The sequence below is a fragment of the Choloepus didactylus genome, chromosome 4 (genome assembly GCF_015220235.1).
Source record: "Choloepus didactylus isolate mChoDid1 chromosome 4, mChoDid1.pri, whole genome shotgun sequence".
Taxonomy (NCBI): Eukaryota; Metazoa; Chordata; class Mammalia; order Pilosa; family Megalonychidae; genus Choloepus; species Choloepus didactylus.
Genome location: NC_051310.1, coordinates 96,071,478 through 96,087,440, shown reverse-complemented (window position 1 = coordinate 96,087,440; position 15,963 = coordinate 96,071,478). Strand labels below are relative to the sequence as shown.

Genomic DNA, 15,963 nt, shown 5'->3' with positions numbered 1-15,963 from the left:
GGGGAAAGAGGGAGATGAGCACTCCCGACACAGCAGCCTCTTGGAGGCAGGCGGTGCTGTCACCAGGGGCAAAACAGCACAGGGGAGAAGGGGCTGCTGGAGTTGGGGAGAGGAATCGGAGCCGCCCAGATTCTGATTGAGCCTAGACAGGAGAATAAAACAGAGGCAACTTCGATGGTCTTTCTGAGAGGCTTTACCCACACAAACAGTTGGCACCAAATCCAGTTCCTGACTTAGGATAGCAAATAATAAACCACAATCTTTTCAATGGCTCATTCCCCTGAAAGCCTTAAGTTAAATGCTTGTGGAAGGAAGAAATTTAGAAATAATGTTAAAAGTTGAGGTTTCTCTTAATAGAAGTCAGATCTATTTTGCAGAATCCTCTACAGGTGTAGGGCTGTAGAAACGCAAGACATTTGTGGCTTGGCAACTACAAAGCTCTGTTCTGCTTTTCTCCTCACTGGGGCCAGAGAATGTAGATCCATTCTGTAATGGTAGGTGTATTTTGCCAAAAAAAACTCACATATTTGTGGGTGGAGTCAGTTGGGAGGCTGGAAGGATTTTTTTTTTTTCAAACAGTCTGTATAGGCCAAACACCACAGGGGCTTCCAAGGAGTGAAAAATAATACCTTGGGGGTTAACAAATTTCTACTGTTTGTAGAGCCAAAGGTGCAGCTTTGAAAACATGGCAAGTGACTGACCAATATACAGAAGGGAGAGCCTGAAAGTTGGATGGTGCAGCCCACATCCTTTCAGTACACAGACCTTCACAATGTTACCGAGAATGGCAGCCATGGCTCCTCCAGTTACCCTGGGCTATCCGGGTCACAGCTTAGGCAAGAATCATCAACTGGGTGCAACTACTGGGTATCCTATTGGGACTTAGAAACCAGGGAAATAATAGCTGCCTGAAGAGTTAAATCAATGCACAGCAAATGACATGAAAATGGCATGCAAAGTTGCCTTAAAATAGATGATAATTTTGAAGCAGTCACAAGTCTCTTTCAGAAATCGATAAAAGCTATTTACACAAATTCCCTACCCCCCCTATAAAATGTATGTGTGCAACATATAATGTTTCTCTACAGTTTGAGGATTCATGGGCCCATTGACACATCTGTGAGTCCCAGGTTAAGACTTAGGAATCCATGGCTTAAAGAGGCAGCGTGGCACTAGGTCAAGGCAAAGTCAGACTAACATGTTATTTCTATTAAATAAAGAATGTGTTAGTTATAAGGGAGGTTTATTTGCAGTTGTAGACACAGCAGAAAGAGCCACGAGGCACAGGCTCCTGATGTCCACTCAAGGACAGTCTAGTATAGAGGAGCTATAGGGCAGTGGACTTTGACATTTCTGCTCCCTGACCTGGTTTTGCCTAGGTAGGTGAGTATCTCAAACCTCTAAGCTGTAGAATACATCTGACAATTTCTAACAAATACCTTCACTCTGACTCCATATGCATCGAGCAACCATTTGCCTAAATTTTGCCTCTAGTGTAGACCTGCCTACAAGGACCGAATGTGCTGGTCTTGCCAATATGAACATTCCAGTGTGCATGGCGGTCATAATCCTCATTGTAAACAAATCAATGGTGTTCTGCTTTATGTATCCGTCTCACGAGCTGGTGTGAGCTCACCCTTGGGAGACAGATCCACTGTCAGTGTGCTGAGAAATAAGATTTCTAAGCCTACTAAGCTGAGGTCCAGAACACAAAAAACTCCAGCTGTTGTCTCCTGGCAGCACTGGGCTGGCCACGCGCCCTCCCACTGGAAATAGCCACACTTACCTTTTACAGGACACCAGATTGTCACATTTGCTTGTAGGGCTGCCTCCACGATGCCTCCAACCACGATGGACAGATGACTGTGCTCTGGTTTGGTGATATTTCTTTCAGTAGACAAGATGACAGGTGCGTCTTAAAGGGAGCAGGAAACTATGTTAGGTTCTGGCTTTTCCTCTTTGGTAAACCATGTTGCATTTGGTAAACTTCCTTGAGCTTTTGAGAGCAAGAGCAAAGCCCTGCTTCTCTCTGTATCCTCCATGGCACCCAACATAGGGACTTGCACTTTCACAGCCTGCAGAGGCCAGTGGAAGGACGAATGGTTGGATGAATTCAGAGATATCCACAGAGGTGCAATGCAATAACCATATACAGACTATGAGAATATTTTGGTTTTATAACCAAAATTGAGGGCAAATTCCTCTTTGACAATTTGAAAAAGAAGGAATTCAGAAGAAACAAAGAAGGCATGGCAGAGCAGGGATAATGATTCTGCAGTGCAGCCTTGGCAACAGACAAACCAGGGCTTGGGGTCACCTGACTCTTTTTCTGGAAGGAGGAATATGAGACACTGGAAAAGAGGGCTGATGGAGCAGAAGGTCCTGACACAGTCTATTGACCCCTGTAAGAGTTATCCTGGTTAGAGGAGCCTCCAGGAGTCCCCTTACACCAGGAAAACAATGTTAATGAACTGTCTTTTCCAATTAAAACATTTACCAAGTGCTCACTCTGTGGTCCTTACTAGGGTAACAAGATGAGAGGCACTGCTGATCTTGATATCCACAAAATCTGCTGAAGCCGATATTTTTAATACAATTGCGGTACCTAAAACATCCCTTATCAAGTCTTTCTGTATGTGAACCAGAACCAGGCTGACATGTCGATGCCAGAATAGGATTAGAGTTCAGAATTTCTTCAAAGCTGTACCAGAGAAAGATCACGTGGGTAGGAGGCCACAGTTCTTGTCTAGCCTCTTCTAACAAGCGGTATGTGTTTTGGGGCAAAATCTTCCCTCTCTGGGCTTCAGTTTTCGTCCCAGTCAAAGGAAAGACTGAACTAGGAGGTCTCTTAGATCCCTTCCAACTGCCATCCTCTAACCTGGTGTGTGGTTCAGAGAAGCCATTTCTTAACTTACTTAAATTCATTTCAATCTGAAATAGTCACTCACTACTTAAAGAATATTAACTGTGAATATTAACTTAAAACATTATTTCTCTCTCTCTACATTGCAGAAAATCTCATGGGAGAAAATGTCTCAAGTGCCCAAGTTATGAGACTATATGAGGTTATTACAAGTAGATTATAACTGTCTGCAAGAGAAATTCAAAGTTAGCATTTTATTCACATAAAAGCAGGAAACTTGCATGGAAAAAAATAATGATAAAAACAAGGTCACTAAGCGTCAAGAACCCATTCAGGGAATTTATTTCCCTAGAATTTGAGGACTGTGTACTTAGTTAGATTCATCCACTAACTCAGTCAGGATACATATTGAGTGCCTTCTCTGTACCAGGTCTCAGCTGAACTATTGGAATATGGTGTTGGAAAAACACCAATTCATACCCTCAAAGAATTCATGATCTGATGGCATACACCATCACTATACAGGGTGATGGATGTTGAGATAGAGAAAGGTGCTAGTTGCCCAGGGCTCATTCTGTAGCCTGCAGGGGTTAAGAAGGGCTTTCCAGAGAGGTCGCTGATAAAGCATTCCTCTACACTGGCCCTACCGTAATGACAGGTTTGCCTCCTCCCCAAAAGCATGTGAACTCCTGGAGGGAGAGGCTACAGTTCCTTACCCTGTTTTATCAATGCCTAAGCCTCATTCCTGCATGCAGGAATGTATGAATAATGATCTTTCAGCTAGTTGTACCAGTAACCACATATTCTGGGATGAGAATTAGGAATGGTGGTGGTCGGGAGACCACATATTCCATTCTCTCCTGGAGTGCCTGAGTGCGGGCAGTGGAAAGCCATCCTGACACCTGAAAAGGTGAGAACCCTTCAGCTGGGAGAGGGCTTTGGTTGTCCTCTTGGCCCTGAGTACCTGGCATCAGCTCAATCAGGAACCTGGATCATGCCAGGACGGGCTTAAGAGCTGCCAGGTGGGAGTAGGGGTGGGGCTTCTCCTTCTTCCCAGGAATCCCAAAGCTTTGGAACTGAGGCTTTCTCCAAAAGTTGCTGATGCTCAGAGGGGCTGCCATAGGAGGGAACCACAGGGCAGCATCAGGGCACTGAAAACTACGGCCTGGAGGCCCTGCCTTGGGAAGGCAGTCAGGGGAGGGACACAGGATCTTCAAACCACATGGATTCAAGGACCTCTTAAAATCAATTGGTCCAACCTCTTCAGTTTACAGACGTGAAGTGCCTGCCACCAAGTCCAACACTTGGTTGATTAATGCTGGATTCCAATCTTTGATATTGCCCCTCTCCTTACCTAAGTCCATAGATAACAGAAACCACAAAGGAGGGAATGGAGGGATGGCTCTCATGTTTTATTTTTAATCTCAGAATGTAAACTTGCCACAAGGAAGCATTACCTTCAACTCTACCACCTAAAAAGCTCCTTTATAATAAAAGCACCTTGTAATATTAAAATAACATTGTCCACCTCCTGTTTAAATATACACTAATTTAAAGTTACAACTTCTTGAAAGTGTTTCTAGGTATTAGCACTGATGCCAAGGAGAGGTATATAACAACAGTTAAAGGACAATTTTCCTCTTTCCTTGGCTGGTGGAACTTTAAACATGAAAGTCCATAATGTTGCCTGTGCCAATTAAACCCTGGCTCATTAATGCCCAATTCCTAGTAAGGAAGCTCTAGAGCAGCCGTTTCAAACTGTGGTTCTCAGACTAGCAGCACCAGCATGACCTGGGAACGCGTAAAACTGTAAATTCTCAGACTCCATCCCAAACCGAATGAGTCAGAAACTTTCAGGGTGGAGTCTAGTAATCTGTTTTAGCAAGTCCTCCAGGTGATCCGGAGGCATTCTGAAGCTTGAGGACTGCTGCTCTAGAGTTTAATGTCAAAAAACATTCCTACAAAAGACCAAAATTGTATGCTCTCACTGAGGAAATAATTGGAATATGTAAATTCATAAGAGTCAAAAAACTGGAATACAGGTTATCAGGTGCGGGTGGGGAATGGAGAGTTAATTGGTATGGAGTTTGTGTTTGGAGTGACAGAAACGTTTTCGTAATGGATGGTGGTGATGGTGGCCCAAATTATGAATGTAATTAATACCACTGAATTGTATATCTGAAAGTAGACAAAATGGGAAATTTTAGGTTGTATATAATGTTACCAGAATAAAAATTTCTAACAAAAACCCCAGAGAACTGTACGATACAAAGGTGAACTCTAATGTAACTACGAACTATAGTTAATAGCATAATTATAGTAATACTGTTTCATCACTTGTAACAAACTTACCACACCAATGCAAAATTTTAACAAAAGGGAAAACTGTGTGCATCGGGGGTTATGTGGAAACTGAATTTTCTGCATGATTCTTCTGTAAATGCACAACTGCTTTAAAAAAAAAAAAAGGCAAAAAACAGCATTTCTAGATTTTGAAAATGGGCATTACCTGCATATAGCACAGAAGAACTTTCCACATCTGAACCGAGATGATTAGTTACAGAGCATCCATATGTTCCTTGTTCTTTCCTAGTAGGGTTCTGTATCTGCATTTTCCCCATTCCATCCAAAATTATTCTGTAGAACAGTTAGAACACATTTATGTAACATTATCAACTGCCCTGGCTCAATGAGTCACAGAGAAAATGGCAACATCACAGATCGCAGGCTGACTGGGGCCCCAAAGTATGACCTTGTCAAGCAACCTGCCCAGAGGCAGAAAACTGCACAGTCCAGGAGGGTGGAAAGGTCTCTTTCTCTTGCCTTAGACTCATAGAAATGTTAGTGCTGGATGGTTCTTGGAGATCCGGTCTTCCATCTCACTTTGCATGTGAAGAAACTTTTCTGGATGCTTGGTCTACCACGTTTTTAGAAAGGACAAACTAGCAAGGCTATTAGTTTGTTGGATGTTAAACCCTCATTTTCTTCCCAAATCCTTCCTAACAAAATGCAGGTGTGGTTTTTCAGTTCGGATTTTCGCATTGGAAGTGAATTGGCTTTGGTTATGGCTGTCTTATGATGGATTATTGTCTCACACTACCACTGTCTGAAGAAGTCAGTTGAGGTAACCATGCTGAGGCCACAGTTTATACTGGATTCTGACCAAGCTGTTAAGAATCGGAGTTGAACTGCATGAGTTCCATATGGTTTCCCAATCATTGGTATTCATAAAAGCCTGCATGTAAATACCACTTCAAGGATCAGAGTTGGTCAAGGGTTTCCTAACAGATTAGATAATTATTCAGAGAGGTAGGAAAGAGTGCCTGCTCTCTTCTATTATCTTATTTTTTTCTTCATGATTTGAAGGTGCTTCCGAATAATTTGGGTCAGCAGTCCATATACTACTTTTTTCTTTTCCCCATCCCACTTTAAAGATCTTAGCTGCACAGGTTATCCTGACCTCTAAATACTGTACTTTTCTTCATGGATTGAGCTAAGCCACCTCTCATTTCCTGCCATTTCACATTGCTTACTCTATGTTCCAGCCATAATGCACTTCTAACAATTCCCAGAACATTCCATGATCTTTCATACCCCACAGCTCTGCATATGTTGTTCACTTTATTTGGAATGCCCTTCCCCCTTTCTGGCAAACTCCAACTTACCCACTGAGTACTGGATCAAAAGTAATTTCCCTCCTAAAGCTTTCCTTCAATACTCCTTGAGTTGTCTGCCATCTGCTCTGGCCTCCCTCTGCTCTGGCTCATATTTATTTGATGAAATTTTTATTTATTCTGACTAGTTTGTGATCTTTCAAAAGCAGCAAGTAGCTAATCTTATTCATAGCTTTGCCTTCTTAGTATTTAGCAGTGACTTTTATATAGAAAGTTCCCAAAAACCTTTGATGAATAAATGTATGATCAGAATAGAAGAGAATAATAACACACAGTAAATGTACTAGCAGGATGCACATCTCCCTGCAACATACCTGTGAAGTATACAAAAGGGGGCAGAGGTGAAAACCAACGAAGTGCCCAGATCAAGAACAGGAATATAGCAGACCTAGACTTCCATGGTCAAATCCCAACTGAGGAGGAATTGCTGGTGAAAAACCTAAGTGTATCCAGTAACTTACTTAGAAAGTAAACACACTAAACTGTTTCCTTAAATTATTTCAAAGTTATGTTTCTATGATTCAGTCATTCTCAAATAATTCCTCTGTTTTGCAGATCTCATTTAGCAACCTGGTGAAAAGTCATTGCAAGCAGAAATAGCTGAGCACACATGAGCCTTATATATACCAGCTGGGGCCACCCAGGTTTGTAGCCTGTATCAATCCCTGGGCTGGAGAACCAGCAGAGAGAGCTCCTTAATGGATCTGACTTTGGCTTCTGCTGAGCAATCGTATTCTTAACTTGAAGTAATAACAAAGGTGATCTTTCTGTGGGATCCATTCCCAATCAGTCCACTCATGGCCTTCCCTTTCTCGCAGAGATTTCTTACCTAGCTGATGTCCAGTGACTCAAGCCTACAGAGTTTTTTTCTCATTGGATAGAGGTCATCAGAAAAATAACTCTGTTCCTGCATTACTTTGACTGAAAAGATTTGTGAGATTCAGAAAAATATATTTAAAGGTGAGAACCTTTTTACGTAAAGGAAATTAAAGAGGTGAACAAATTAATTGGGTAAGTTTCAGAGAAAAATGAAAATAAAAATGGATCTTATTCTATTAAAAATTAAAAGCAAAATATTTTATAAGCCATATAGAGTTGCTTAAAATCACTGATCTTTACATCATATAGAAGCACATCTGAGTGGAATGTATCATGTCAAAACCTCTTTAGATGAACTCCAGGAGTTTCAGCCTCAGAAACTAATGTTAATTCCAGTTGATCAAGTCAAACTATTTAACAATTTATTAATTAATGAAAATGTAACAATTATTTATTTGAACTGACCATGCTCTACTACCTCACTTTGGTACTTATGTGGCCACTGGTCAACTGATCAATTCTCTCAGCCTCTGTTCCCTTATAATTTATGAAATGGAATTGTTGGGCTATGTCAGCAGTTTCTCAAAGGGTGGTCCGCAGGTTTCCTCAAGAAACTTGCAGGAGGTCTGTGAGGTTGAAATGATTTTCATGATATTACTAAGACCTTATTTGCTTTTTTTCACTGTCGACATTTACACTGATGGTGTAAAAGCAATGGGGGAAAGTGCTGGAGCCTTAGCAAGAACCAGGGCAGAGGCACCCAGGTGCACCAATAGTTCCTGTATTCTTGATGACCACACGCTTGCAGTAAAAACAAAAATGCCAATTTCACTTAACAGTGTCCTTAACAAAGCAGCAAAAATTATGAATTTTCCAAAGTCTCGACCCTTGAGTACACTGGAATTAACATTAGTTTCTGAGGCTGAAACTCCTGGAGTTCATCTAAAGAGGTTTTGACATGATACATTCCACTCAGATGTGCTTCTATATGATGTAAAGATCAGTGATTTTAAGCAACTCCATATGGCTTATAAAATATGTTGCTTTTAATTTTTAATATTCTATATGACAAAATGGAAAGTACATAAAAAGCATTTCTCCTGCATGCCATTGTACGTTGGTATAATCATTTTGGTTGCTAGCGGAACCAGCCACTTTCTTCAGGGAAAATCATTTTTTATTTGAAAAAATGACTGACAGACAAGCTATTATTATTCAGACTTGGATAGTTGTCAGAAGTTTTTGTTTGTTTGTTTGCTTTGCTCTTAATGAACAAAATGAGCTGACCAATTCAAGAAAACAGCTGACAGTATTTGTCACCCATCCTAAAATTCAAAACTTTCAAAATGAGAATTTTGGAAAACTCATATGAACCACTGTGAGCTTGACAGATTCCCAGAATTTAAAGATTTTTCTGATGAGATGAGTGATGATATTAGAGAATTTAAATATTGTATAATGGATAATAAAATATGCATAACTTTTCTAAATGACCAGTGCATGATGTTTCAAAACCATGCATGTTCAAAGGATCTACTCAAAGTGCAAGATAGACCAATGGACTGTAATGTAAGCACCAAAACTTCATCGATAGTTTCAGATTCCACATTGCAACTAACCTTTTAGAAACTTCTACTTGTTGAGTTTTAGTGTAATATCAAAGAAGAATATCCACAATTATCTGAAGAGCTATTAAAATAGTCTTTCTTTTTCCAACTAACATATCTGTATGAGACCAATTTTTTTTCATATACACTGTTACTTACAAATGGATTAATAAACAAATATTTTAAAGTTTTCTTGGTTTTCATTTCTAATATGGTAAATATCTATAGATGTAACTCATGTAAACAAAAGCTCTTCAGATTCCTCAATTATTTTTAACAGTATAAAGGGGTCTAAGACTAAAAGGTTTGAGAACTGTTAAGCTAGGTGACCTTTAAGATTCATTCCACTTAAACTTTATTGCACTCTTGTGCTCACAGTTTCAGGATAAAAGCGTCCCAAATTACATTTGTTCTACCTTTCATTCCAAGACATAGGCCTAATAATCTATCATTAAAAGTTGAATTTTACCTAGCTTTCCTCTGATGTTTTGTACTTTGGGTTCAATGTACAAAGGACATAATACAAATAAAACTTTCATTTTTGAAGTACTTTACGGTTTGCAAAACAATTTCATATATGCTGTCTTGTTTGTGTCTCAACAATTCCTAGAGTCGGATAAGGTGCACCTTGAGCTCTTAAATGCAAATAAAAAGAAAGCAAAATGTCTGTGGTCATTTGTGTACAAATAGCAACACTTGGAGACAGTCAAGAATGCAAAAGTGATTAATAACGCTTTTTCCCTTACTATTTTATGTGAGATGAATACTCAATCTTATTACTAAGGGTACTATTTGTGTGATATTCAAACATCACAGGTGGTGTTCAGGACACATGGTCCCTCATTCTGACTGGTCATGACTCAGTCATGTGATCCTGTTTCTCAGTGACATCATCAAAGAACTGTTAACCCTTGCCCTGCCACACTCACTGATGTGAGAATCAAATGAGACACTGCATCTCCTAGATATGGAGGCTCTGTAAAATCTGACTTGCAGTTCATACATAATTTAAGGATTCTATTAATATGCTTACTTTAAAAATGGCATTATATTTATTTTATTTTTGAACATTAAGGGCTCAGCAAAAAGAGAGCCTATACATGTTTAAACTTAGTCTTACTGTATCCAGTCTTGCATGACATTTTTATAATAGTGATTGGGATAAGATGACAGTTTAATTTTTTAAATTCTAGTGCATACATGAAAAACACATCCTAACATTTTATAGCTTCTTTCCTTAATAATCCTATTGGATACAAATTCTCAGGAGAAGGAATTCAAAAATATTTTCAAGAAAACTGGAATAGCCATTAAGAAGGTATTACAAAAATGAGCACTGTGCTCTTATTTTACTTACTTGACTGAGGGTTCTAGCAATGCTCCATCTTTGGTCCATGTATATGTTACCTCACCGGGGGTAACAAGGTCACATAATATATTGATGACCTTGGTCCTTTTTGTAATATATACTGTATTTCCAATCCTTGAATTTATAGTTTTATTAAATGATATTGAGGGGGGTTGGCTTTGCCTCATGAGAACAGGCCCCTTTGGCTTGAACATCAGCTTGCCTGAATTCTTTGCATTTGAGCTTTGGGTCACACTTCCTGTTTCCCCCCTTAGCTGAGCTGCAGGAGGCACCTTCTCTTGGATGCTCCTCCACTGCACGGGTGCAGGCTGTGCCTTAGCTAACTCGGCCACCAGCTGGTATATCACTTGGGACGCAAGGTCATCACTGACTTCTCCGGTTTCCATGAGCTGACTCATGTTTCTTATCAGCTCTTCAAACTGGGCCGTGTCCATGCTATAGGCTCCCTGTTTAACTGCTGCTTCAAACTGCTTATTCTTAAACTCCCAGGAGTTGGCATTTCCCGCAGAATTTCTGCAGTGGCCCAACAGAGCTCTCAAGAAAGGCTGCTTATTCATTTGGCCATCATCCAGATAAAGCTCATTTTTATTACTCCACATTTGCCGCACTTTATTCCATGTGGCTCCCAAACTACCAGCTTCATTTTGGTCCATCCCAGGATACCCCCTCGCTTGCTCTCTGAAGGATGGAGGTGCGATGAGCCGGTTGTCTGTCCCAATGAGTTTGAGAACAACCGTCTCTCGTGCAGAGCCTGCCACACACTGGTACACGCCGATGTCAGGGGCTGAAAGACTGTGGATTTTCAGTGAGCCTGACTTGGTGATGCCAAGTCGCTTGGAGTTTTGCAGACAATGGCCATCCTTCTCCCACTGGATCTGAGACTTCTGGAATCGTCGCACTGGGCATTTAATAATCACAGACGTGTTGGGCAGCAAATAGGCTCTGCTACCGATAGTGAGGTTAATGCGCTTCTCTTCTCTGGTCTGAATGTAGACTCTCTGGATACTGAGTATCTGAGGACCCTGCTCACCAAGCTTTGCTTTCATCTCGGGTTTTATTTCTGCAGTATAAAAGAAGGAAAGAAAGAAAACCCAAACATCTCAATAATAAAAACTTTTTGACAGTAATCTTTGAAGGATGATGCATGTCAACAAATGTATTATCTTCTTTTAAAACATTTGAGAATTAAAACATTAGTAATGGTAGACAGCCACAGATTGGCATAAATTTCACAACTATCTATTATTTTAGCAGCAATAATGCAAATGTTTTAATAAATTGTATGACGACACGAAAAGAAATTCATAAAGCTCTGGTTTGGGGAGGCATGAAGTTAAAAGCCTCAATGTAAAGTGTAGTTAATGTTAGTACCTACATCAGAGGGATGTGAAAATTAAATCAGGTCATTTACATTAAGTGCATGCAACAGGACTAAGCATATAAGAAGCTCTCATATATGATCACTGTGACCACTGCCCAGGTGACAAAGGTCCAGCCAGCAAGCAGGAGGATAGTCTGAGTGGGATCAGAGATGGGGCTGGCTTGAACTTGTTTCTAAGCACCAACTCCAGGTAATGGGCTTGGGTCAAGGAGACTAATACTCTTCAGATCCCTTCCCCCAAGGGAAAAGCTCTCTCAGTGTAACCCTGAAATGGAGGGGTGCATAATGTAGATGGAGGTCTAGCTTCTCTTTCATGAAGTACTTCTCATAGGGTGTGGGCCAGAGGGCCTGGGAACACCAGGTAGTGGTGGAAGAGAGATCAGACTCACATGAAAGGCACTGCTGTATTCAGGAGGTCTGAGCCTGGTGACCTCATTACCTTGAAGGACTCTAGCTATGGGTCCTCCTGGTTGTATCATTGGAAGGGACACTCTAGGAGAAGAACCAGATTGAGACTTCACTTAGATGGCCCCCTCAGGTCCTACACACTAGTTGCTTTGTGTTTGAGACCCTGCTTTGCTAGAACACTTCCCAGAGTCCCCTCTAGTGGCTCATGAGCACTTTAGGGTCTGGCCGCCTACTGGGGTGTGGAGGCACCTGGAGGTTCAGGGAAACAACAGGGTGGCCTCTCAATTGCCGCAGCAGAGAATGTTCTTGGTGAAAGAGCATAATGAGTTTGCATGCAGTCAGTAGGTCAGGCCTACTGTCCTCAGGATTGAGCTGGGTTCTGCCTGTGGATACTCCCACGGCTCATATCTAAGGGGAGCAGGCATACGCATTTACTTGCTGGGAGGCTTAGTATCCATGGAGGATGTCAACCCTGGCTGCAGCCAGTTAAGGAATGTAGATTTTCTTATAATTGCTAACACAGGTTTTGAATTTATTGCTCTTCAACAGCTATCAAAAACAGAAAAAAATTATGGAGGATTCCCTGGTAAATTTATAGTCTGTTCATTACTACAGGCAAGGATGATATTCAAAACATTTAATAGGTATACAGCAAGGACAGTGTTCAGAACAGATGCTGCCTGTGGCACAAGAACAGAGCCCTGGAGGCCACCTACGGAGCCAAGTGTTACCATTTTAGCTCCTAGATACAGGGAGATCAGGTGGTTCCTGGTAGAGAGGTCGGAGTGGCTGATAGTCACAGGGTTTAGGCAATAGCTATTTACTAACCACCTGGGAAGAATTTCAATATTTTAACAATTTGTATGGACATCCTGATGTTCACAGTTCAACATCAATACTGACTATAGGTATTTAAAAGCAGTGGTTTTCCATCTTCTTGACCAAAAGGGGGATGTAAAATGAAACAAAGTTTCCGTGGCGGAGAGATTCCAGACAGAGTCGAGAGGTCACTCTGGTGGACATAATCTTACACACTATATAGATAACACTTTTTAGGTTTTAATGTACTGGAATAGCTAGAATTAAATACCTGAAACTACCAAACTGCAACCCGTAGCCTTGACTCTTGAAGACGACTGTATAACAATGTAGATTACAAGGGGTGACAGTGTGATTGTGAAAGCCTTGTGGATCACACTCCCTTTATCCAGTGTATGGATGGATGAGTAGAAGAACGGGGACAAAAACTAAACGAAAAATAGGGTAGGATGGGGGGGGGTGATTTGTGTGTTCTTTTTTTATTTTTATTTTTTATTCTGATTCTGATTCTTTCTGGTGTAAGGAAAATGTTCAAAAATAGATTGGGTAGAACCTAAGATGGCGGCTAGGAGAGACAGGGCAAAAAAACACCTCCATGAAAAATACTAGATAAAAGCCAGAAAGTGATCCAGAATACCAATTCCAGCGATGCACCAGCTGGACAAACTCTGCTAAATCCTCAGGGACTGTGCACTTGGTGAAACTGGGAGTCTGCATTTTGAAACGAGTGAGTGAGCCTGCTGAATATCTGGCAGCCACACTGTGGTGTGGGGAAACTGTGGGTTGGCATTTGGAGGCAGACTAGTTCTTTTTTAAAAAACCCAAAAGCGGCTGCAGATACAGCAGCGAGAACCACACAGTGAAACACGGCAGGAACGGGCTGTGCGAACACCTCAATATCTGGTGTGGAAGATAGCGTTTCGCACATCCGCTGCTAATTGTCTCGGACCGAGGAAGGCAGAGGTAAGCCAAAAGGGGAAAATAAACACGCCCCTTGCAGCCATCTTCCCAGCGGGCTGGGAACGCTCCTCCCCGGCACAGGAGCCACAGCCCAGAGCCATGCCAAAAAAACCCGGTGTGACAGGAAGCGTCTCCAGCATCACATGCACACACACAGTATCAGGCATGCACAATAGCCTTTTGCGAACCCACAGCTAATTGTCCCAGAGATGGGAAAGCGGAGCTGTGTAAAAAGGGGGAAATTAACACGTCCCATTCAGCCATTCTTACAGCAGGCTGGGAAAGCACCTACACGGCCCAGTGGCCCAGAACTTCCCCTGAGGGATGGTGCACATTTGTGATGTAGCACAACCTTCCCTCAGCAGAGGCCCTAGAAGGGCACGGCTTGGAAGAGGGACTCATTCGGAAATCCCAGGGACCATACACCAATACCAAGGACTTGTGGGTCAGTGGCAGAGACAATCTGTGGCAAGACTGAAATGAAGGTTTAGAGCCTTGCAACAGCCTTAAATCTCCAGGAACACCTGGGAGGTTTGATTATTAAAGCTGCCCTCCCTCCCTAACTGCTCAGACGCATGCCCCACATTCAGGGTGGACAGCACCAACAACACACCCAAACTTGGTGCACCAATTGGACCCCACAAGAATCAAACCCCCACACACCACAAAGACAAAGTTGGGGAGAACTGACTTGAGGGGAATAGGTGACTTGCGGACACCATCTGCTGGTTAGTTAGAGAAAGTGTACACCACCAAGCTGTAGATCTGACAAACTAGAGATTCGTCTTTGAATAATCCTACATATCCTAAAAGAACCCTATCAAGTAAAGCAAATGCCAAGGGGCCAAAAACAACAGAAAATTTTAAAGCATATGATAAAACCAGATGAGATGGATAACCCAAACCTAAACACCCAAATCAAAAGATCAGAAGAGACACAGCACCTGGAGCAATTAATCAAAGAACTAAAGACAAACATCAAGAGCATGGCACAGGATATAAAGGACATAAAGAAGACCCTAGAAGAGCATAAAGAAGAAACTGCAAGAGTAAATAAAAAAACAGATGATCTTATGGATCATCTATTGACCAAATTAAAAAGATTCCGGATACTCATAGTACAAGACTAGAGAAAGCTGAACAATGAATCAGCGACCTCGAGAACCACAGAATGGAAAACGAAAGAACTAAAGAAAGAATAGGGAAAAAAGTTGAAAAAACAGAAATGGACCTCAGGCATATGACAGATAAAATAAAATGTCCAAATATAAGACTCATTGGTGTCCCAGAAGGGGAAGAGAAGGGTAAAGGTCTAGAAAGAGTATTCAAAGAAATTGTTGGGGAAAACTCCCAAACCTTCTACACAATATAAATACACAAAGCATAAATGCCCAGTGAACTCCAAATAGAATAAATCCAAATAAACTCACTCCAAGACATATTCTGATCAGACTGTCAAATACTGAAGAGAAGGAGCAAGTTCTGAAAGCAGCAAGAGAAAAACAAATCACAACATACAAAGGAAACAACATAAGACTAAGTGGTGACTACTCAGCAGCCACCATGGAGGCGAGAAGGCAGTGGCATGACATATTTAAAATTCTGAGAGAGAAAAATTTCCAACCAAGAATACTTCATTCAGCAAAACCCTCCTTCAGAATTGAGGGAGAGCTTAAAATTTTCACAAACAAATGCTGAGAGATTTTGCTAATAAAAGACCTGCCCTACTTCGGATACTAAAGGGAGCCCTAGCGATAGAGAAACAAAGAAAGGAGAGATAGATATAGAGAACAGTTCAGTACTAAAGACATTCAATACTGGTTCATTAAAGGACAGTAAGAGAGAGAGGGAAAAAATGTATCTGACAAACATAAACCAAAGGATAGGATGGCTGATTCAAGAAATGCCTTGGCAGTAATAACATTGAATGTAAATGGATTAAACTCCCCAATTAAAAGATACAGATTGGCAGAATTCATCAAAAAATATGAACCATCAATATGTTGCATGCAAGAGATTCATTGTAGACACAGGGACACAAAGAAATTGAAAGTGAAGGGATG

At 41.3% G+C, this 15,963-nt stretch overlaps 1 protein-coding gene across 6 annotated transcripts in view; it reads right to left on the bottom strand.

Annotated features, from left to right (window-relative positions):
* The window catches only part of ADAMTSL3 (ADAMTS like 3), a 389,485-nt gene that overhangs the window by 59,745 nt on the left and 313,777 nt on the right, over nt 1–15,963 (bottom strand). For all 6 annotated transcript variants that reach the window (XR_005216378.1, XM_037833191.1, XM_037833189.1 and 3 more), the window contains 3 exons: nt 10,321–11,392; nt 5,373–5,500; nt 1,787–1,915 (listed from right to left, as the gene is read on the bottom strand). Coding sequence is in view for 5 of the 6 variants with exons in the window: in XM_037833191.1 (XP_037689119.1) it covers nt 1,787–1,915; nt 5,373–5,500; nt 10,321–11,392 (1,329 nt within the window). In the remaining variant the exon portion in view is untranslated. The remainder of the gene's footprint in view (nt 1–1,786; nt 1,916–5,372; nt 5,501–10,320; nt 11,393–15,963) is intronic.